This window comes from Acinonyx jubatus, chromosome X (assembly GCF_027475565.1).
Source record: "Acinonyx jubatus isolate Ajub_Pintada_27869175 chromosome X, VMU_Ajub_asm_v1.0, whole genome shotgun sequence".
NCBI lineage: Eukaryota > Metazoa > Chordata > Mammalia > Carnivora > Felidae > Acinonyx > Acinonyx jubatus.
Window position 1 is genome coordinate 30,825,102 of NC_069389.1, and position 24,470 is coordinate 30,849,571.

General features: G+C 38.2%; 1 protein-coding gene across 2 annotated transcripts in view; it reads left to right on the forward strand.

Moving 5' to 3' along the window:
* Window positions 1–24,470, forward strand: part of CFAP47 (cilia and flagella associated protein 47) — a 545,688-nt gene that overhangs the window by 11,043 nt on the left and 510,175 nt on the right. For both annotated transcript variants that reach the window (XM_053202225.1, XM_053202224.1), the window contains exons 3-8: window positions 497–612; window positions 8,223–8,361; window positions 10,590–10,818; window positions 11,264–11,424; window positions 13,304–13,428; window positions 15,833–16,068. In XM_053202225.1, coding sequence (XP_053058200.1) covers window positions 497–612; window positions 8,223–8,361; window positions 10,590–10,818; window positions 11,264–11,424; window positions 13,304–13,428; window positions 15,833–16,068 — 1,006 coding nt within the window. The remainder of the gene's footprint in view (window positions 1–496; window positions 613–8,222; window positions 8,362–10,589; window positions 10,819–11,263; window positions 11,425–13,303; window positions 13,429–15,832; window positions 16,069–24,470) is intronic.

A 24,470-nucleotide genomic window follows, 5' to 3' on the forward strand; every position in this document is an offset into this window, starting at 1 on the left:
GTGAAAAATCTATTGTATCTTTTTGTGCTTAGATCTTGTTTTAGTCCCCAAATGATATTTTATAGCATAACACCTTCTTTTATTTCATCAGATTTGGCATCATCTGAACTATTTTACTTTGTAAAGATCATTTCCCCCCCTTTCTGAGGAGGGGCCAAAGAATGTATTATAGGCTTAGGTGGAGATTCCAAAAATGTTTTGAGTGGCAAAAAATATTGAGATATGTGGGTAGCCTTTCAAGGTGAGTACTTAAGAGGGTGTACTATGTCCTTAGATGCATAAAGTCTGATCTCTTTGTTAAAAATGTATCTCATTATCTTGTTTTCATGTCTTTATTTCAGTTCCTTTTACTGACAAATATGCCATCAACAGACTTTTAAGGAAATGTAAATGTCTTACAAGGAATTACTATAAAAGTGTCTATATATGTCCCCCTGTAGATTTAAGTATGAAGTTATAATTGTTAATTATGTTGTCCTCTTTTCTCCTCTCCTAGGTTGATTCCAGCCTGTCAATTGGAAATTGAGTCAGAAGTTAATTTTGGCACATTGGTTGCCAATAGCAAAGTATATTGTAAAGAGATTAATATCATTAATCATGGCAGAGCTCCAGGTAAATACTTTCTGTCATATAAATTAATTTATATATATGTATATATATAATTTAATGTTATATAAATTTATAAGTTGGTATTATTTGAAATGTATACTTTCTATAATTAATGGATTCTCTTATTTATTCCTTCGCCCCGTAAGGTGTCTATCATTTGAAATAGCTCAAAACTGAAGGCCCTTAGACAGGATTACTATAAATGATAGATAATAATTCAGGAAAGATGAATCCATCTCCCTATGATTCTGATTAACAGCCTGACTCCCAGGTGACTGGTGATCTCCCTGTGGACAGAAGGCAGGATGGTGTTAAGGGCGTGACATAGTCCTTAGAGTGAGCCATCCAGGGATAGAATCAGGGCACAATGCATTACTAGCTGTGTCATCTGGGGCAAGTATCTTTTAGGACATTGAACTTGATATTTCTCATTTATAAACTGTGGTTAATAAAATGAACTATGGTTAATTATGTATGTACTTAAGGTTTTAGTGTGGCACTTATCATATGCACTCAATACCTATTTGTTTTTTTTTTTCTCTTTCGTATTCAACTTTGAATTCACATGATGGTCCCTAGAAGGCTCTTATTAACTTTTTGTTCAGAGAGTAGATGCTTTTCTCTTCTCTAGATGGGATTATTTCTCGAGATTTTTACTGTGACCTAAGAGTTTCCATAAAGGCTTGTGTGTCTGTATGTGTGTGTGTTCATGCACACTATTCATTGATGGTATAGAGTAGGTATAAAATCACTTACCCTTCATTGTCCTCATTAGATACTAAGGATCTGGGGTGGCAAGGCTTCCATTGCTGACATGAGGGCCAGGTCCACATAGAGAGGGCATTTTTTTATGAGATTGCATCTTGAATACATAAAACTGGTCTTAAATCCAAACCTCTTTTACATTAAGTGAGGATATTTTCTGTGGCTGTTTTAGCAATGAGAATTATTAAAACAAAGGTAGGGGATGCCTGGGTGGCTCAGTTTGTTAAGCAACTGACTCTACGTCTCAGGTCATGATCTCACAGTTTATTAGCTCAAGCCCTGCTTTGGGCTCTGTGCAGACAGCTTGGGGCCTGCTTGGGATTCTCTGTCTCTCTCTGTCAACCCCCCCCCCCCCCCAACTTGCACTGTTTCTCTCTCTTAAAATAACTAAATAAACTAAAAAAAACAATAACAAAGTCAGTTTGTCACTTTACTGATTTCTTCCTGGGGTTAAACAAATAAAACTGATCATTGTTCCTCACCAGATGTTACTTTTTTCAATTTTCCATGTGTTAATTTTTTAAATGTTTAAGTTTTGGGTGCCTGTGGGATTGTAGAATATTAGATTCGTTTGTGGTCTGACTCCTGTGTTACAGATAGAACCTCTCATGGCTAGTGATTGTGGGCTGTATGGTCCTTTAGACTCTCTGGTTATATTTTAGAGTAGTGGTATATAATTGAGAGAATTTTGTTTTTATTATTTATTTTCCAAAAATCTTTCTTAACTTGTCCATTGCAAATCCTGCAAAGTTTTGATCATACCCTTTCTTTATTATAAAATATCACCAAACTGTACATTTTTATTATGTATAAAAACTGTAAGTAACGAATATATATGGTTTTAATCTTAATATTTAGGGCGCCTGAGTGGCTCATTTGTTTGAACGTCCGACTTCAGCTCACATCACGATCTTGTGGTTTGTGAGTTAGAGCCCTGTGTCAGGCTTTGTGCTGACAGCCCAGAGCCTGGAGCCTCCTTTGGATTCACTGTCTCCCTCTCTCTCTGCCACTCCCTCACTCATTCTCTCTCTCTCTCTCAAAAAAAAATTACAAAAAAATCTTAAAAGAATATTTAGTATTATTTTACTTAATAAAATAAATAAAAATAAGCCTCAGATCTAGACCCAGACATTTTAAGAAAAGTAATCCACATTGGCTTTTAGTATTGTATTAATATTTTGTGTGTGCATATTATTTGTAGTGAATACTACATTCTGTAAGTTATATTTAAAAAATTTTTATTATTTTTTATTAAAAAAAATTTTTTTTAACGTTTATTTATTTTTGAGACAGAGAGAGACAGAGCATGAATGGGGGAGGGTCAGAGAGAGAGAGGGAGACACAGAATCTGAAACAGGCTCCAGGCTCTGCGCTGTCAGCACAGAGCCCGACGCGGGGCTCGAACTCACAGAGCACGAGATCACGACCTGAGGTGAAGTTGGACGCTCAACCAACTGAGCCACCCCGGCGCCCCTAAAAAAATTTTTTTTAATGTTTATTTATCTTTGAGACAGAAACAGAGTGTGAGTGGGGGAGGGGCAGAGAGAGAGGGAGATACAGAATCCAAAGCAGGCTCCAGGCTCTGAGCTGTTAGCACAGAGCCTGAGGAGGGGCTCGAACTTGTGAACTTCGAGATTATAACCTGAGCCAAAGTCGGATGCTCACCCAATTGAGCCACCTAGGCGAGGCGCCCCCATTCTATAAATTATAATTGAGTACTATGAAATGTTAATTACTATTACCTTACAAATTGTTATCAATAAAACACATTTTCTTAGTGTTGACTTTCTCATTCTCTGACTCGAATATTATTTTTCCACCATTAGCAAAATTGATTTTATGTTTTATATTCACAGTAGCAGGTTACTGTAAGGTGTCATAAAGTCCTTATTACCTACTGGCACAGTATATAAATATTCATGAGAATAACAGTGTATTTTTATGAGGAAAAACACTTAGGCAGAAAATAGATTTAGCATTCAAGGATGATTTTAATACAGTTTTTAAAAAAGGATTTTTTGTGACAAATATTTTATAGTTTTAGAGTCAAAGATCAAATGTTTATACATTTATATGCATACTTAAGAGGACATTAAAAAGCCACACTCAGCAGATTCATGGTAGGTACAGCTTTGTTTTCTCTCTCTGGTAGCGACACTGGGGTTATTAGTTGATCCATGTAACAACTTCATGATTTTTTATTTTTATAGCCCATTATGGAATAATTATCCATGGATTTAGCCAAATATTGTTGAATACATTTTGTTTTCTGGCCCTCTATAAGAATATTTGCTAAGTTTACTCCCAACTGTGCAAATTAGTGCTTGTCTTTTCATTTTGAAGACGTGGCTCTGTCTTTAAGATAAGTCTCTATTATTAGTACTTTGTGAGCTGGTGAACTCCATGTTCTGTTCTTTGGTTTTGTTGTTTCTCAGTTTTTACCTTTTAAAGTACATCATGGAAAAAGCATTATTATTTTAGCATGTGTGGAATTGCAATCATTTCCCTTTTCCCCTCAGTAAGCTTGAATATTTGCAAAGACATTTTCTACTCCCGTGGTATCATGTAGAACAGTCTTTAAAGTCCCTAGTGTGAGCTTCACATACCATTTCCGTGTTTGAACAGCTACCTTAGAACTCCTCAAACTTTAGGTTTACTTGGGTTATTTTGCCCTAGCTATATGACCTTTCTGTTGCTCTTAATGCCCACTCTTCCCCTTTCCCTGATCATTAGCATCATCTCTCTACTCTCTATTGTCTAGAAAAGCCTACCATCATCTGTAAACCAGGAAATTTGCTAAATTGGACAAAGTCCAGTACTGGTCCTTGAGATCCTCCTTAACTACTCAGAGAAACACACACTACTTATTCTCAACACATATTGTTTGTTTTCTTGGAAACTGATGTCATGGAATCGCAGTATAAGTTTCTTACATAATACAATGCTGGGTATATCACAGACATTCAATAAACCTTTGTGTAATTGATTTGGTTCAGTGATCTCTCAGTATGAGTAAAGAATCGTTAATTGTATGTCAACTGTACTTGAATAAAAAAATTCTTTAAACATAATTTGACCAGGATATTATAAAAGAAAAAAATGATTTGCCAATTTAGTACATAAAAAAACAGGGGCGTCTGGGTGGCTCAGTCGTTTAAGCATCTGACTTCGGCTCAGGTCTCGATCTCATAGTTCGTGAGTTTGAGCCCCACTTCAGGTGAGCTCAAGTCCCACTCTGGGCTCCACACTGTCTCTCTCTCTCCATCTCTGCACCTCGTGGGATTCTCTATTCCTTTCTCTCTGCCCCTCGCTCGCTTGTGCTCTCTATCTCGCTCTCAAAAATAAATGAATAAATAAATAAAATAAAATAAAAATAAAAATAAACTGTTAAGCTTTCAATGAAAGGTTATTCAACTTAGAAGTAACCTGCTTAATCTCCTATGAGCATTCTGAAGAGTCTCCAAAACAGTCATCTGGAGACATGGAGACTGGTTTATCCTTGGTACGCTTAGACCCAAGGAAGCCTTAAAAAAAAAAAAAAAAAAAAAAAAAAGCATACATAAGAAATAACAATGACCTTGGGTATGTGACTCTTGATTTTTGGTTAGCATCCTATAAAACTAGACTGTGTGCCCTGGCTTGATCTTAAAAATACTTTTACATGAAAATCTACTTTATAGTTTCTAAAAGTATTTTGGAAGGATAAAGGCAAAGTAACCATGTATACTTAATCACCTCTAGAGAAGGTAAAGCAAGTCTCATTCAAAAAACACAGATCTGTTCAAAGGACCGTCATCTCAGTCCTAGCTGTAGGTAGCCTCGCAGGCCATGTGCTTCCCTAAATCACATCAGTGGACAAGGCTAAGTGTTTATTTTACATGACTTAAATAGCAACATTTCAGACAGTTGGCCCCTGGTGTCTTGAAAAAACAAAACAAAACACAAAAGCCAAAACTTTGGCTTCTATGGCTCCTCACTGGCTTATATAAAATGGAGGTTCAGGTTCTGGAGTGAGGTCTTCCAGGGCCCAAATCTTGCTTATAACATTTACTGGCTAGGAGGCCCTAGGCAAGTATTTACACTTCCTGGACATCCATTGTAGAGATAAACATAGTGCCTGCCTCCTACAATTGGGATGGTAATTGATAAAATACTTAGTACACTCTCTGATATATATTAAGTGTTCAATAAATGTTCGATTTTGATGTTAGAATTATTTTTTTTCCTACTGCCTCCCTTCAGTTCTCTTTTGTGGATTGCTGTCCCTTTGTTTTGGGTTCCTTAAATGTGAGTGTTTCTTAGGGTTTGCCTTAGGCCCACCCACATGTTACTTCAGTCTATACGCTCTCCCTTAGGCAATCACTCTCATTCCTGTTACCTCACTGGGCTCTATCCCACACTTTACATTTCCTTCAGGTTTCTCACACTTAACACATCTAAAACCAAACTCCTCGCCTTTCCCCCAAAACTTCTCTCTCTCTCTCTCTCTCTCTCTCTCTCTCTCTCTCTCTTTTTCTTAATTAAATGTCACCACCATGTACTTGGGCCTGTCAGAAAGTTAACAAAATCCTTGACCTCTTCCTTTTTTCACCTCCTACCCCCTTAGTCAGTTACTCAATCCTGTTTCTTCACTTCCTAATTACCTCAGTAATCCTCTTTTTTCTGGTGCATCCTCACTTGTCTACAACAGGCCATCATCATCTTTTGCTTAGTAATCAAACCAACTGAAATGATTTCTCTGAAATCCCTTATCTCCTAGTTCATTCTCCGAACATCAGCCAGGGTCCTATCTAAAAAGAAATGAGAATTTGATGACAGAAATTCCTTTTGTAACATCCTTTCTTCAATGACACCCTTCCTTTAAGCTGATGTCCTTTTATTGTTAGTTTTTTAAAAATAAAAGTCAAATATTTCATTATTACTAGTGGTGTTAAAGTTATATAAGACGCATTAGTGTTTGTGTAGCCACTCTTTTAATATATTTAGAAGACTGAACAATGTTCTTTCAGTTTCGGGTTGTTCCTAAAATAAACTTTTGAAATACTTAAAATTCTTTTGTCAAATTATATCAAAGTAGTTACAATATAGGAACTATCTCACTGACTCAGCCTTACCTGGACTCACATAATTTGCCTTTTCTGGAGAATTGAGTCAATAATACTTATTTATTTGAAACATATAATTTTTTATAAATTTTTGTTTTACGACAGAAAAAAAACACCCTTAAAGATTGTTCTTAGCGCTTGTCTGAAGTGACTGGATTAACAAATTTTGTTACTGTGAGTTTGTTTGCCTTTTCTATCAGATCATCTCTGTACTTAAAAAAGTTTTATTACCTTTCTTATATTTTCAGTACTTTTATGATGCTAATATTTTATTTAACTAAGCTAAATGAATCATTTTTGAAAATTTCATCAAATGTGATTTAAAATTGGTAAATTGGGAATTTGCCAAGTTGTTCGTGTTAGCAGCATGCTCATTTGTGTTTATATAGTATAATATTTATATTGCACATTAAGGAAACATGACTGGCTACTTCATTTGTTGGGCATATTTTGAGCACTCCACTTGGGGCTAGGCACTGTGTGCAGTGCTAGGACCACAGAGATGAGGAAGACATAATGTGTGATCTCAAGGACCGCATGCTCTAATACACGCACTAAATATTACTACAAATTATTCACTGTTTTTGTTTTCAGAATAAGAGAATAAGACGTATTTGTAACTTCCTTCTCATATGCTATTTTATTCTTAGAAACACATTCCTTTTACTCTTTCCCTGTGTGAACTGCATGAATTCATTTATCAAAAAGTGATGGGGTGCCTGGGTGGCTGAGTCAGTGGAGCATGTGACTCTTGATCTGGGGATTGTGAGTTCGAGCCCCACATTGGGTGCAGAGATTACTTAAATAAACAAATCTTAAAAACAACAACAACAACAGCTGACAATGGCTATGAGTGTGAGCCCTTAGGTCAGAAGCATCCAAGTGAAAATCCAAGCTCTATTAATTTCTAACTGTAGTAGTCAGCTATCGCTATGTAAGAAACCACCCCATAATTCTGTATCTTAAAGAGGCAATTAGTTTTTAATTGTTTATTTATATGCAGAATGGCTAGAATTCAACTCATCTAAGCTGTGCTCTGCTGGGTAGCTCTGCTTCAAACCTAGGCAGTCAGGAATGTTCTGTTACTGCAAGTCTGTGAGTCAGCTGGGGGCTCTGCTCCACATGTGCTCATTGTGAAGCACAGGCCATAGGGACAGTAGCTACTTAAGTACTTTACACGGTAGAAGTGCAAGAGAACATACGGGATTGGAGATGGCATGTTGTCCCTTCTACCCACATGCTATTGGCCAAAGCGAATTGCATCATCAGGCCCAACATCAAGGGGTAGGAAAATATATTTTGTCCATGGTAGTGTAATGGTAAGATGCAGAGAAAGGTCAAGAATTGAGGTCAACAGTTTAATCTACCATAATACTTGTGTCTTTGGATAAATCATTCAACCAGTCTAAGCTTCTGTTTCCTTATTTATAAAATGGAGTTAATGATTAAACCTACATCACAGAAGCACTCTGAGGATTATACAGACTAACATATACAAAATTCTTACCGTAAGTGTCTGAACTTTGTAAGCAGACAGTATATTTTAACTACCAATGAGGCTTGAGTCCTAACAATCAGTTCACATCTGTTGGGTGACCCCAGAGACTAAACTTACAATTAAAGCTGTGATTCTTGGTCCACGATAGACTGTATACTCTGTAATGTATATCTGACCCTTATTAAGAATGTGAATGTAACACTGTATGGATCCAGATGTAAACCATCTGCTCTTGTTCTCCTTAGGTACATTTAAAACAGAATACCAGGGCCAATTGCCCATTGTCATTTTTCCAAGTAATGGTGTTGTGGAGTCCAAGTCATCAGTGATTGTTAAAGTTGATTTGTGTGCAGACCAGCCCAGAATTGTAAATGAAGTGGCAAAGTAAGTATACCATGGTTCTTAATTCTAATGTAGTACTTAATACTTTCCTTTTTTACTCTTCAGATATGCCTACTGTCTTGAATGTACGTTAGCTTCTTTGTTCTTTCAGTCAACATTTGTTCATTGAGTCTCGACTGTTTGCCCAGCACGGGAGACTCAAAAATGTGAAGAGCCAGAGGATGGCCTATGGGTACACATAACAGGGGCTCCTGGTTTGGATTTTATGGGGGTGAAGGAGTAGATCAGGAAAGGGCTCCAGTAAGGATGTGATAGCATACCCAAAGAAGTATTGGTGAGTAGGAAGTAGCCAGGCAGAGAGCAGTGGTGTGATCTGAGCTGAGTGTGTGTATGTGTGTGTGTGTGTGTGCGCGCGCGCGTGCGTGTGCGTGCATGCACGTATAGGGGCGGTGGGTATTGGTGATGGGGTTGGGTTAGAAGAGTAATTTCAGACAGAGCAAGTAGAAGACTTGAAATCTTGGAGGTGAATAGATGGTGTTAGACACTGAGAGAGCTGAGGCGATGTAAAGGCAGAGATGGAGGTGAGGAGTGATGTGAGATGAGACCAGAATGGTGCAGGGTCTGGTAAAGGACCTCATAGGACAGCATTTTTTAATGCTGTATGTCTCAGTCCATTAGTGGCATGTACAATCACTATAATGGGTCACCACCAGCATCAAAACAGTGAAATAGAAAATAGCAGAATGCATGTCATATAGTAAGGGCAAATGTTTTGCAAAACTTGTTTTGGGTATGTGTGTGTGTGTGTGTGTGCCTGTGTATGCATGTGTGTACATGTGTGTGTGCTTGTAGTGTAAGTACATGTCTTGCTGGAGGTAACAGCCAAAAAAAAGTTCGAGAAACATCTGTGAGCCCTGATAGAAGCTTAGGTTTTATTGTGAAGGCTGTGGAATCTCAGTAAGATTTTAAGATGGGAGTGTGGTGATTAGTTTGCAATTTAGAAAGGTTGTGCTGATAACAGTGGACACAACAAATCAGGGAGTACATATGTGGAGGGGTAGCCTGACTAGAAACTGTAATAGTACAGCAGAAGGGAAGTGATGAAGACCTCAGCTAAGGTACAAATCAGGCATATGGAGAGAAGTATGCAGATTGGAGAAATATTATGGAGGCAGATTTAACTAGATGTAGTGACTGGTTATAGAAAGGGAAGGTAAGGGGAAGGACAGGTCTGTGGGAGGGGATCTTGAGTTCAGGTTTAAAATGTGGGAATTAATTTGCTTTGCAGAATCCTGTGGCGCCTATTAGATTTACCTACCTTGAGTCCCAGAAGCAATTTGGTCTAGGTATATTGGCTTAAAGATTGTCAGTGGATAAATTGTAGATGAAGCATGAAGTCGAAAACAACTTTGACAAGGAGGATAGAGTATAAAAGAGTGGGAGAGAGACACCATTATTCATGGAATATATAAAATATCCAAGTCTTAGGAGAATGAAAAGATAAAGACTGAATAAGTTAGAAGGAAACTGGCAAAGTATGGCGTCAAGGAAGCTAAGGGAGGAGAGATGTGCATAGATGGTATCAGCCACCGCCAACGTGATGGAGATGTAGTGTAAGATAAGGACTTGAGTGATGATTGTGGAGTGGTCAGTTATTTGAGGTATTTGATGGGATGAGAGTTAAGAAGATTGCATTTATGCCAGAGGGGGATAAATGTGCATGTGTGGGCTGTTTCAAAAGGGAATTGAAATCAGTCTGGGAAGTGAAGCTTTATGGCGGGATCTTCATTTCAGCAAACAAGTGGGATTTTGCTGACATACTTTGCTTCATAGAGAATTGGGTTATTAGGATGGGGATGAGGTTGGCTGTTGGACTCGGGAGAGTGGGATGAGTTAGAAAAGAATCTCAGAATTCTAGAACTATAGGTGGACATCTAAATCATCCCATCTAATTCTAGTGTTTATGAAATAATTGGTGATATGGACCTTGCAGTAAGTCCTTTTTTGGAGTCAATTCATATGATTATTTTCCAACTCTCTTGTTTCTTGGGGACAATGAATTAGGTTGTATGTATGCCGTTCTACTGTGCAGATTCAGACAGAAGGACATGACATTCTCTGGCATGTACGTGAAAGGAACTGCTCTTAAGCCTTTGAATTTTAATTATAATGTGATTTTATAAAATTTCTGTTGATCCAAATACTTAGGAGAAAAATTAAGTATATAAAATTCTACTTAAGATATACATGTATAATTTATTATCTTGTAGAGTAAGTTTGCAAGGTCGTCCAGATATGCTCCTGAGGGTCAAAGCTCATGTGGTTGAGCAGATTATTGAATTGCTAAACATGAGTGGTGACAAGAAGTTGGAATGCATACACTTTGGTTCTGTTTTCTTCGGAACTTCAAAAATTGAACATGCACTTCTGTACAATAATAACCCAGAACCCATAAATTGGGTGGCCATAATACAGGATGATTCAGTTGGAGAAGAACTGGTAAGTAAACAGTGTAACAGGGGAAGATCGGGCATTATGTTTTGAAACAGATTGTTTTGAACTTACTAATAACCAAAAAGCTGTTAAATTATTCTAAGTATGTTTTAATGTGCAGATCGATAGGATTCCCTTTCATGTGTCTTCAAGGATAACCTCAAACAATTCTGTAAATTAAACTAACATTGATAGTAATATATATCTGAAGTACACCAGACAAGTGCTTCTTATAGATTAGTAGCTGGTTGTGGGGATTTCTGTTCTCATGAATTTTTTAACAGGTTTTAAAATTTTATAATGTGCCTTGGTCAAATTTATATATGTTAAAGACCTACATATTCTTGATCTTCCATACTAAAATTTCAATAATTATTTGATGATCTCCTCTTGAAATATTTTATTTGTGTTCTGCCTTAATATTCTTTGTATTTCTGATTTTATATTACAGGGTACTAATATTCAACAAAGAACAGATGTTGCTTTAAATAATCTCCCTTACTTAAGCCGAATAAAGAACATAGATGTTACCACTTTTATCTCCTGTATTCCTAATGAAGGGAGGTTGCTACCTTATCAAAAGACCATAATTACATTTTGTTTCAGCCCAAAGTAAGCAAAAATTCAATTCTGGTGTTTGTTATTAATTGAAAGTGTATCAATCAGACGTTCATCACATTGATTGTAAGAGTCCAACTTGTCAGAATGTGCAAATCAGTGTTTTCTTATTACGGCTCTAAACATTTCAAACATGGTTAATATAATTTCCAATATTTAAAAATTTTGTTCTAAATATTTCATGTTAGATTGTGAATTGTTCCAGACCTTGTAGGAGTGGAAGCTTTGTGTTGTTTTTGACTATGGTTCCAAATGAGTCTGTGCAACCAAGACCTGGTTGTCCCTGTAGGAATAGTCAGGTGATGCCAGCGGCACGCCGCATGTGCAGGGGCCTCCAAAGAGGATGTTCTTGCCACAGCAGAACATTTGCCAAGTAGCGTGAATATTAAGCCTATAGCAGCCGCTGGAATCAACCATACTTGTTTGCTGAAATTCATACAGACTTTTAGTACTTTTGCCAGTGTATCTATTTTTTTATAATTCTGTGTACTTGGTTTGGTTATTTAGTTTGAAAATATATTCGGAAATGCTGTTTTAAACATAGACTAGCAACTTCAGCTCTACTTGAGTGGTTGCCGTGTGTGGTAATAACTGATCCAATTGTATGCTTCCCTTTGTGAGAAGGCAATGTTCAATGTACTTCTCTCTCTGGCCACAGAGTCACTTGATGTTGATATCAATTGTAAAGGACTGAATTGTGTTTTAATTTAAGGAGGGTAATCAAATAATTGTTGGTTCTATTTGTATGATCTGTAATTGCCTTCTGAGTCGTATCTGCCTGCGGGAGATTTCTTTGGTCAATGTGTAAGATTCTCTTGAATACACAATCTTTGAAATTCTGTTTTTTTTTTCATGGCAGCATGTTAACTTTATTTGAGAGTCTAGCATAAACTCATAGGTATGAGTATGATTGGAAGTCTTAGTTAAATAAGTTTTTAGTGTGCTATTTGCATCTCTGTGTAATATTTCACGTCAGCCTTTTTTTGTGTGTATATTTGAGTACCCACTGCTAAAAAAGTTAACCTCTAGGTAAGGCAAGTAAAGACCGTTTACTTACGTCTATGAAGTAACCCATCTCTCACTTTGGTCTTTTTCCTTTCCTCTCCTCTCCTCCCCTCCCCTCCCCTCCCCCCCCTCCCCTCCTCTCCTCCTCTGATGAGATTTGACTGTTACAAATCTTGTTCTCCTCTAAGAATGTGGACAGTGTGGCTAGCAGTATGTGCTTAGGCCACAGGAGGAGACAGGTAAGGAACAGAGGTTTGCGGTTACACCCAGGGGTAAGAAGGACTATTGTAGAGAATTGAACAGAGTTCTTAATTAGCAATGAACTCGGCCTGGAAAGAAAATCCTTTACATAGAAAGTGGCATTGCAGCTGGACCCTGACAACTTAGTGTATTTAAGTTACTTTTGACTTGCAAATGTTGTCATGAACTGATTTTCGGAATCTTTCCATTTTTGTGGCCTTCTTTTGGCAGGTCTCTATATCCTGGGCAGTAATTTTGGAAAATGGATCACAATTAGATTTTCTTTACTGATTTTTCATCTGTTTGCATAGATTTAAGGATTGTATTGATCCCTTATGAGAGGTAATAGAGTGTATCATCTTTGCTTTAAAAATAATTGATAGTAGGGGCGCCTGGGTGGCTCAGTCAGTTAAGTGTCCAACTTCAGCTCAGGTCATGATCTCACAGTTTGTGAGTTCAAGCCCCGCATCAGGCTCTGTGCTGACAGCTCAGAGCCTGGAGCCTGCTTCAGATTCTGCATATCCCTCTCTCTCTGCCCCTCCCATGCTCGCACTCTGTTTCTCTTTCTCTCTCAAAAATAAATAAACATTAGAAAAATTAAAAAAAAATTGATTGTAATTTTTTACAGGCTAATTATTGATGGTAAAAAGAATTACGATCCTTCACATAGGCAAGACTATGCTCTTTTTTTGAGATTTGAGTCTGTGGGAAGTAAAGATGGATTTCTGAGAGATAACAATAAAACCATCAAAAGTAAGTACAAAATGAACATAAGCATCAAATATGTACAGTTTAAATTGTTTAAAAGTTTTTACATAATATTTGTAGAGGCAATTTAATAAAAATATTACTGAATAGAACAAAATGCAAACATTCAAGGGATCTTAATGTCTTTTGTGACATGTTAAGAAAGAAGTCAACCTCAGAATCATTTCCATAAAAATTTTCCAAGTTAGAATTTAGATGACTTTATTATTTTTAAATGACATTTAGATAAACATGATATCTAGCGTGCATATGCCTTGCAGGCTATGTGTCAAGATGCGTTGTCCTTTTTATATTCTTAGGCAATATTAGATGGGCTCTAGTGAGGAAAAATGGAACAAGACTTGGGAGTTCAGCTTAGCCAGACAGATCAAAGAGAAAATAAAGATAGAGACAGGTGAGGGATTGAATCTAGAAAGATGAGTCCAGACGATTTGTGTGTCAGGATGAGTGATACCATTGAGCAAGGTTCAACTGTTTTCCTAGCACAGAAGTTGCGTGTCTGCTCCTACTTGTGTCATGGTTTGTGACTTGAACTCTGTCTGCCTGTCATAGACAGAAGACTTGTTTGAGTCTTGCAAGTTAATCTGGTTTTGAATGGCTGGAGATGGAGATGCTAGGTTTGCATTAACGGTAATTTAGAGTCTCGGATTGGCTAGTAAGAGCATCATTGAAGAAATACACACTCTTCTTTTGGATTCTAGCTACAGTGCTCTCCCTACAAACCTGTTCTTTCATCCAATTAGAGCCCACAATGTATAGTTCCTACCTTCTCTCTAGTGTCTTCAAAACTCCGTGTTTATGTTATTGCCCAGATTATATTCCCTTGTCCATTAATTTAATCGTCTTTTTCCCTGTACACTTAAGTTTCTTGGCCCATATCCCATAGTGACTGAGTGGCAAACCTCTAACCTGATTAAATTCAACTCTTAGCCTACCCTGGGTCAGTACCGGGGAAGCTAATTGTGCTGGCGCAAAACACAAAACCATGCCATGAGGTTTCACTTTTTAATCTGTAATCACTAGCCTCTAGTGGGTCCCACAATATGAGATCAGTATCACACACCTTCCCTTCTCCCCTCACACCTCCAAGACTTCCTCCTTTATCTTTACTCTAAACTTGTAAATACATTAAGTGACCTAGCAGACATTTCCACTTGGTTATCTACTAGGCATCTCAAACCTAACATGTCCAGAAAAACCCTCCTGGTTTCCCCATAACCTGTCCCTCCTACAGTCTTTCCTTGTCTCAAGAGATGACCATTTTATCACTTCAGTCGCTCAGGCCCAAAACCATTTATCGCGTGTTCACTTTCCTATTCTATATCCAGTTCATCAGCAAATTTTGTTAACTCTTCCCTCAAAACCCTATGTTAAATCTGTCCATTTCTCACCCTTCTACTACTCTTACCCATCCACACATAGTTTCTTAGGGTTTTTGCAACGTGCCAAGCAAATTCCTACCTTAGAGTCTTTGTACGTGCTCTTCTGTTGTCTGCAATATGCTTTTCCTGATTTTTGCAATATGATTTTGCAATATGAATTTTGTCCTAAGTTCCTTTATATTTTCGCTCACATGTCTCCCTATCAGAGAGGCCCTTTTGGACTTTACCATGTAAAAGAGCAGCACAAGACATTGTGCTCTGTTTTACCCTTGTAGGAGAGGATAAATAATTTTCCCTCTACCTCTGGGTTCTTGGTTGAGACCTTCCTTAATAAAAGACAAAGTAAGAGGGGAAAAAAAACCAAAAAAGCAGTAACAGAAATTTAATAACATGTATATATCTGGTATACATGGGAGAGACCCAGGAAAACTGAGTAACTCCCCCCAAATGCCCAAGCCATCACTTTAAATATCATCTACAGCTAAAGACATAGGATGTTGGGGTGTGGGAGCCAGTTATAAAAGTTTTCAGATAAATCACAGTAAGGCTGGGTATGGTTGTTAGGCAGATTTAAGTGTCTGCCTTCTTTGATAAGAGTTTCTTCCCGTAGTTTTCAGAGCTTTTCGTGTGTCTGCTATTAAAAATAGTCAGCTTAAAATAATCCTTATGCCAAAGAGGCATATTTTTGGGTGCCAAGTTGTGCTCCCCTTCACCCTACATTACCTTTCTCCATATCACTTTTCCTTTCTGCAATGTTATTGTCAGTGTTGCCTCACTAGAATGTAAAGTCCTTGAGAGCCAAGAACGGTGTCTATTGTATTCACTGCTGTAGCCCCACGGTTTAGAGCAGTACCTGGCATACAGAAGGCACTCAGTAATTTTGTTGAATGGAAGATTGAATGAGCTACCCATGTCTCATCAGGTCTTTCAGATGACACTATTTGGACTGAGCAAATATATTCTGGATTCCCAACACTTTTTATGTTAAAAAGCTATTGTTTTTATAGGTGATCGATTTCGGAAAGTGGAATTAGCACTGACGGGCTCAGGACTTCCTGTCGTTCTACACTTTGATCCTGGAAATTTCCTTAATTTTGCACCTTGTTTTATGGGTGAACGTTCAGAGATGGTGTGTATTATGCAAAATCGATCCAAGTCACTTTCCGTGACGTACCGCTTTAAAAAAACTGCACATTTTAAAATTGATCCTGAAAGGGGCAAGATTGGTGAAGGATGTATCCAGGTAAGATAATTATTCTATGCTTTCACATGCTTTGAATATTTTAATATTTGCTAAAAAGACATGTAGAGGATTAAAAACTTCATTTTGTTCCATCAAGATTATAAATTGTATCTCTTCTGTGGCCTAGTTATGAATACTTCTGTGTTGGCACTTATGCAGTATCCATAATTATTTGTTAAATGTCTTTCACGTGCCAGGAAAAGAATTTGACACTGTAGGGAATGTAAAGCAGTACAAAACATGGTTATTGCCTCTAAGGACTTTTTTATTTTATTTTATTTTTTGGCACTGAGGGCATATTTATTTATCTATACCCCAGGAGGCAGGCCCCAAAACTGAAATATCCAGCATGAAGCCTTGGCCTCCTGCCTTGGGTGGGTGTGGGCACAGGTCCTGAAGCCTTTGTCTAGGACAGTGGACACCAGACACCAGAGGTGGGATGCTCCTGGGCCAGTAACTGCTGAGAGCAGAAAAAAGCGAAAAGGAGGTAGGACCCAGCCACTTGTCCCAATCCCAGAGATGCTGAGAAGACTGCAAGATGCTTTGGGCCTCACCCCTACACTGAAGGTTGGCCAAGCTGGGATGCACACATGGGGGACAAGTGGAAGTCCATTGCCACAAGAGCCCACGCTACAGTTAACCCAAGGCAGAAGAGAGGGTATTGGCAGATTTGGCTATGTGGGATCCAGGCCTTGCTCTCCTGTGAGGTGAGGTGGTATGGGGGAAACCAGCCACTGTAGTCTGACTGCTTGCTGAGGGGTGGGTTTCTGAGCCTTTTGCATGAGTGCATGCCCCTCGTCCTCCCAACTTTTCCGAGGCTGATGTGAAAGGCGCCCTGTAGCTACCAGTCGTGGGCATTATGTGCCTGAGGCACGGTGAAGGGTGGCCGGTGTCAGGGCAGGCTCGCCTCAGGTTTGTCATCGCCAGCATCAGGTGGGTAGGAGGTGTCTGAGCGCAGGTCCCAGCGCAGGGCTTGGGTCTCTGCACAGATGCATATACTCCTGGAGTGACTCATGCAGGCCCACAGCCGGCATATCTAGCCACCACAGCCCCACCATCCCCTTGCGCGGCGTCACGAGGTGGGTTTTGCATGGGCACTGCTCTTAGTGTAGTGGGGCCAGACTAGGATGCAGGATGCACAGCTCAGCTCCTTGTGGCTGTGGCTGCATCTGCTGTAGACTTGCATCTGCTGTAGACCAGCTGGTTCATGGTCCCGCATTAAAGGATGCTGTCTCCTTTCCTCCAACGCTCCTCCTACTGAGGATTTTTTTTTAATGTTCTAAGGAAGTATAAGACATAAATAAAAACAGTTATGGTTTAAGAAGAATGCAAAATGTGTGGCGCCTGGGTAGCTCCGTCGGTTAAGTGTCCAACTCTTGATTTGGCTCAGGTCATGATCTCACAGTTTGTGGGATCCAGCCCCATGTTGGGCTATGCGTGGACACTGCGGAGCCTGTTTGGGATTCTCCCTCCCTCTTCCTCTCTCTCCACCCCTCCCTGCTTGTATTCTCCCTCTCAAAATAAATAAGTAAACATTAAGAAAGAAAAAGAATGCAAAATGTGTTGCAAGAAGTCTGTAATAAGGTGATCTAGAAACTCAGAGGACAGTGTTTTTACTTCCAGCCAGGTAGCAAGGTCTTCCTATGATAGTAACATGAGCCTGACCTTGAAGGTTGAGTAGAATTTTCAAACTGGAAACTGATGATACTTAATTGACTAGGCCTTTTCCTGCTGGTGTGGAGCCCACAAGTTGAACTCTGAGGAATACCAGTGAGTACCAGGTCAGGTTCTGTCTTTGTCACTACTGAGATAACTCTTGCCCTTATCCTCTAATCCACAGTTGACTGACTATGGTCCACAGGCCAAATCTGGCCTGCTGCCTGTATTTTTAAGTAAACTATTATGGGAACATAGCTGCTCTTATTGTCTGTTGTCTCTGTCTGCTTTCACACTTCAAAGGCAAGGTTGAATAGGTATGAGAGAACTGTGTTGACTTTAAAAATGTCTGGGTTTATTTGGGAATAGCAGAGAATTGTAATTCTAGACAAACAAGCTACGGTTAAACCCGTAGGCTAGCCCGACAACCAAAGAGAGGATTTGATGGAGAAGGAGGAAGTTGGGAGTGGTTATTTTGAAGGAGAGTCCATTGGAGAAAAGTAGGAGTTCAGAGTGATGACGGTTTGCTCTTGGCTGAGTTGCTGGGGTAGTTGATTTCTCATAGGAAATGCAATGTACATCTTTTCCTGTTGGGACCTGTAACTGATGATTCTTTCCTGTCCATGATTCCTCCTGTAATTGAAGTCTAGTGTCAGGGCGTGAGAGCTTCTCCTTCTGGCCTCCCAACTCCATTTTAGTGAGGTTTCCCTTTATTAATTTTACAGTTGTATGGCCCATAAAACCTAAAATATTTACTGTCTGGCCATTTACAGAAAAAGTGGAGCCTTGCTCTAAACAGTAGCAAGCATGAATGCTTTCAGTTTTAGTTCGGGTTTTTCTGTCACCATCTTTTCTCCACTGCATTGTGATATGGCTCATAAAGTTATTGATGGAAGCTTTCTCTCAGATGCAATCAGGAACTATTGTATACATGTTTAAATGCATGCAGCTCATATTTATAACTCTTCCTGCTTCATTAGAATGACTCACTTCCATCCCCCCAAATTTGGATAGATTTAATCAGTCTTTATAGAATAACAACTGATGTTAACCACATTATGCAGAACGTTTGCTTTTTAACTGCTTCCTAGACTTTCTTTAGTTCAAGTCTCTTAAATCTACCAACTCAGCTTATTTTCTCCAGCGACATGTACATCTTTTAAAATGTGTCTGATAGCTAAGTTCCTAATATAATTTTTAAACTTACATGTTTTTGGCTTTCTCAAGCACTCATGAGTTTCAAATTAATAAAAAGTGAATGTAAGAAATGTGGAGGGTGGGGGCGCTGCTGGATAATTGTGACTTCCATAGACCGGTCAAATAGCCTTTAATTATTTAGATATGTGATAAGATTATTCTTATTTTATGTATTTATTTTAAAGTTTACTTATTTATTTTGAGAGAGAGAGAAAATGAGTTGAGGAGGGGCGGCAGGGGAGGAACAGAGGATCTCAAGTGGACTCCACGCTGACAGCAGAGAGCCCAATGTGGGGCTTGAACTCATGAACCTTGAGATCATGACCTGAGTCAAAGTCAGACGGTTAATCAAGTGAGCCACCCAGGTGCCCTTATTTTATTTTATTTATTTAAAAAAAATTTTTAACGTTTATTCAGTTTTGAGAGACTGAGAGAGACAGAGTGTGAGCAGGCGAGGGGCAGAGAAAGAGGGAGACACAGAATGTGAATCAGGCTTCAGGCTCTGAGCTGTCAGCACAGAGCCTGACATGGGGCTTGAACTGATGAACTGCGAGATCATGACCTGAGATGAAGTTGGGTGCTTAGCCGACTGAGCCACCCAGGCGCCCCATATTTTATTTTTAAAAGTTTATTTATTTTGAGAGAGAGAGAGAGACAGAGAGAGAATGCATGAGTGTGGAAGGGGCAGACAGAGAGGGAGAGAGAATCCCAAACAGGCTCCACACTGTCAGTTCAGTCTGACGTGGGGCTTGGTTTTATGAATCACGAGATCATGACCTGAGCTGAAACCGAGTTGGACACTTAACACACTGAGTCACCTGGGCGCCCCAAGATTATTCTTTTTAAAATAGTAGCTTATTAAAATATAATTCACATACCATAAAATTCACACATTTAAAATGTACAGTTCCGTGGTATTTAGTATAATTCCAGAGTTGTGCAACCATTAGCACTAATTGTACTACATTCTCGTCACCCCAAGAAGAAACCCTGTATCCAATAGCACTAACTTCTTCTCATTCCTCAGCCCATGGCAACCGTGAATCTGTTTTCTAGGTCTATCAATTTCCCTGTTTTTGACATTGTATGTAAATATAATCATACAATATAAGGACTTTGTGCTTGGTTTCTTTGATTCAGCATTATATTTTCAAGTTGCATCACTGTTGAAGTATGTATCAGTACCTCATTCCTTTTATTGGCCAAATTATATTCCATTGTATAGATATACTACCTTTTCTTTACCTATTCCTCAGTTTATGGGCATATGAATTGTTTCCACCTTATGGCTGTAGAAATAATGCTGCTATATACATTCATGTACACGTTTGTTTTTTTGTGCGTGTGTACAAGTTTTTGTATGGACAGATTTTCCTGTGTATGTGTATATTGTTTTTTTACTATAGAAACAAAGTATGTAATTAAACCAAAGGAAACATTTAAAAGTTTTAGTGTAGATTGAAATGTTCTGAAGGGATGTGGCAGTAAATACGCATTTTATATTTGCCTACCCTTCCCCAATTTTATGCTCACCATTTTTGTCGGTAGTTTTATTGAGTTATAAGTGACAAATAGGAATTGTATATGTTTAAAGTATACAACTGGATGTTTGATATATGTATACAATGAGAAACAGTCACCACAATCAAGCTAATTAACATATTAGTCATCTCATATTGTTATGAATTCTTTTCTATGGTGAGGACACTTAGATCTACCCTTTTAGTGAATTTCAAGTATACAATATAGTATTGTTAACTATAGTCACCATCTCCAGAACTTGCTTATTTTGCAGAACTAAGACTTTGTACCCTTTGGCCAACATCTTCTTATTTCCTGTTCCCTCCCACCCCTGGTAACCACCTTGTACTCTGCTTCTATCAGTTTAACTATTTTAGATTCCGCAGATAAGTGAGATCAGGCAGTATTTGTCTTTCTGTGTCTGGGTTATTTCACTTAATATAATGTTCTCTAAGTTCATCCGTGTTTTCACAAATGTCAGGATTTCCTTCTTTTTATTTATTAATTAATTAAAAATTTTTAACATTTATTTATTTTTGAGAGAGAGACAGAGAGAGAGTGCAAGCGGGGGAGAGACAGAGGGAGCCAGGGAGACACAGAACTTGTAGCAGGCTCCAGGCTCTGAGCTGTCAGCATGGAGCCTGATGAGGGGCTTGAACCCATGAACCATGAGATCATGACCTGAGCTGAAGTCAGATGCTTAACTGACTAAGCCACCTAGTGCCCCAGGGTTTCCGTCTTTTTAAAGGTTGAATAATAATCCATTATTCTTCTGCATGTGGATATCCAGTTTTTCCAGCACTGTGTATTAAGGAGACTGTCTTTTTTCTGCTGTGTGTTCTTGGCAGTTTTGTTGTAGTCTGGTTGACTCTAAATGCATGGATTTATTTGTGGGCTCTCTATTCTGTTCATATGTTTATATGTCTTTTTTCATGCCAATACCATACTGTTTTGATAACTGTACCTTTGTAATGTAGTTTGAAATCAGGAAGTGTGATATGTCCAGCTTTGTTTGTTTTGTTCAAAATTGCATTAGCTATTCAGAACCTTTCATGTTTACATTAGGAGCAAAAAGAATAAAATGCTAGGAGTAAATTTAACCAGAGAGCTGAAAGAGTTACACACTGAAAATTATGAAAATTTGTTGAAGGGAATTAAGACACAGATACAGAAAAGAACATCACAGGTGGAGAAGAACCATCTCCATGGTTTAGGAGAATTAATATTTTAAACATCTATACTACCCAAAGTGATCTACAAGTTTATTATAAAACTTGTCCAAATCCCAACTGCATTCTTTAAAGAAATAGAAAAAAAATCTAGAAATTCATATGGACAGGTTTTCAGTGCTCTTCAGTATATACTAGTGAGTGAAATTGTTGAATCATAACTGTTTAACTTTTTGAGAAACTATCATACTATTTTCCAAAGAAATTGCACCATTTCACAACTCTTACCAGTAAAGAATATGTATTCTAATGTTCTAATACCTCCACACCTTTGCCCATACTTGTTAATATCCTTCTTATTGGTTATATCCATCCTGATGGGCCCAAGTGGCTTATTTCAGTTTTCATTTACATTTCCCCAGTGACTAATGATGAATGTTTTTTCATATGCTTATTTTGCATTTGTATATCTTCTTTACAGAAATGTTTATTCACGTCTCTGATAGTCAGAATAATGTCCACCTAAAAATGTCCCTATCCTAATCTGTAGGATTTGTGAATATGTGGTGTTCCATGGCAAAAGGAGGATTTAGGTTTTAATTGGAAGTAATGTTGATAATCAGTTGACTCTAAAATGGGGAGGTTATCTTGGATTGTTTGTGTGGACCCAGTATAGTCACAGGGGTACTGAAAAGTGGAAATAGGAGGCATTAAAAGTGTCAGTGATATGATGTGAAAAATATTTGCATGTCCATTGCTGGCTTTGACAATGGAAGGGAAAGGTGATGAGCCAGGGAATGTGATGGCCTCTATCTAGAAGGTAGGAAAAGATAAAGAAATAGATTTTCCACTAGAGCCTTCAGAAATGAACACTGTCCTGCTGAAATCTTAGTTTTGGCCCATGGAGATTTGTGTTAGACTTCTGACCTGTAGAAGTAGAAGATAAGTTGAGCAGTTTTAGCCCACAGAGTTGTTTGTAATTTGTTATTGTAACAATAGGAAACTAACACAATATTCTTTATCCATTTTTAATTGGAATATTTATCCTTTTGTTGTTGAATTGCAAAAGTTCTTTATGTATTCTGGATACAAGTCCTTTGTCAGATATGTAAATTGCAAATATTTTCTCCCTTTCTATGGGTTGTTTTCTCACTTTACTTTTTTGTCCTTTGAAGTACAAAAGTTTTGAAGCTTGATTAAGTCCAATTATCTTTGTTTTTCTTTTTGCCATTTGTGCTTTGAGTATCCTATCTTGGTAGTTATACAGTATCCAAGGTCATTAAGATTTGTTCCTGTGTTTTCCTCTAAGAAATTTAGCTTATGCATTTAAATGTGTTATCCATTTTGAGTTGTATATAGGTTTATTTAGGGGTCCAGATTTGTTCTTTTACATATAGTTGTCCAGGTATCTCAGAATCAAGGTATTCTCTAACTTCCCCTGAGATTTCTTCGACCCATTGGTTACTTAGGGGTGTATTGTTTAACTTCTAGATATTTGTGAGTTTCCCATATTTCCTTCCCTTTATTTGTTGTTTTTAATAATTTATATACTTTATTGATAGTTTCTATTTTGTGAGATGTTTTCATGCCTTTTCTAAAATTTTTTTAATTGAGATATAATTGATATATAATCTTAGTTTCAGGTGTACAACGTAATGACATTTGTATATATTATAAAATGATCACCATAATAAGTCTATCATCCATCACCATATATTGTAACATAATTTTTTTTCTTGTGATAAGAACTCTTGAGATTTACTCTTGTAGCAACTTTCAAATATGTGATACAGTATTAACTATACTCACCATGCTGTACATTATATCCTCATGATTTATTAATTTTTTTTTGTTTTTTTTCAATATATGAAGTTTATTGTCAAATTGATTTCCATACAACGCCCAGTGCTCATCCCAAAAGGTGCCCCCCTCAATACCCATCACCCACCTTCCCCTCCCTCCCACCCCCCATCAACCCTCAGTTTGTTCGCAGTTTTGAAGAGTTTCTTATGCTTTGGCTCTCTTCCACTCTAACTTCTTTTTTTTTTTTTTTTTTCCTTTCCTTCCCCTATGGGTTTCTGTTAAGTTTCTCAGGATCCACATAAGAGTGAAACCATACGGTATCTTTCTCTGTATGGCTTACTTCACTTAGCATCACACTCTCCAGTTCCATCCACGTTGCTACAAAGGGCCAGATTTCGTTCTTTCTCATTGCCATGTAGTACTCCATTGTGTATATAAACCACAATTTCTTTATCCATTCATCAGTTGATGGACAATTAGGCTCTTTCCATAATTTGGCTATTGTTGAGAGTGCTGCTATAAACATTGGGGTACAAGTGCCCCTATGCATCAGCACTCCTGTATCCCTTGGGTAAATTCCTAGCAGTGCTACTGCTGGGTCATAGGGTAGGTCTATTTTTAATTTTCTGAGGAACCTCCACACTGTTTTCCAGAGTGGCTGCACCAGTTTGCATTCCCACCAACAGTGCAAGAGGGTTCCCATTTCTCCACATCCTCTCCAGCATCTGTAGTCTCCTGATGTGTTCATTTTGGCCACTCTGACTGGCGTGAGGTGATATCTGAGTGTGGTTTTGATTTGTATTTCCCTGATGAGGAGCGACGTTGAGCATCTTTTCATGTGCCTGTTGGCCATCCGGATGTCTTCTTTACAGAAGTGTCTATTCATGTTTTCTGCCCATTTCTTCACTGGATTATTTGTTTTTCGGGTGTGGAGTTTGGTGAGCTCTTTATAGATTTTGGAGACTAGCCCTTTGTCCCATATGTCATTTGCAAATATCTTTTCCCATTCCGTTGGTTGCCTTTTAGTTTTGTTGGTTGTTTCCTTTGCTGTGCAGA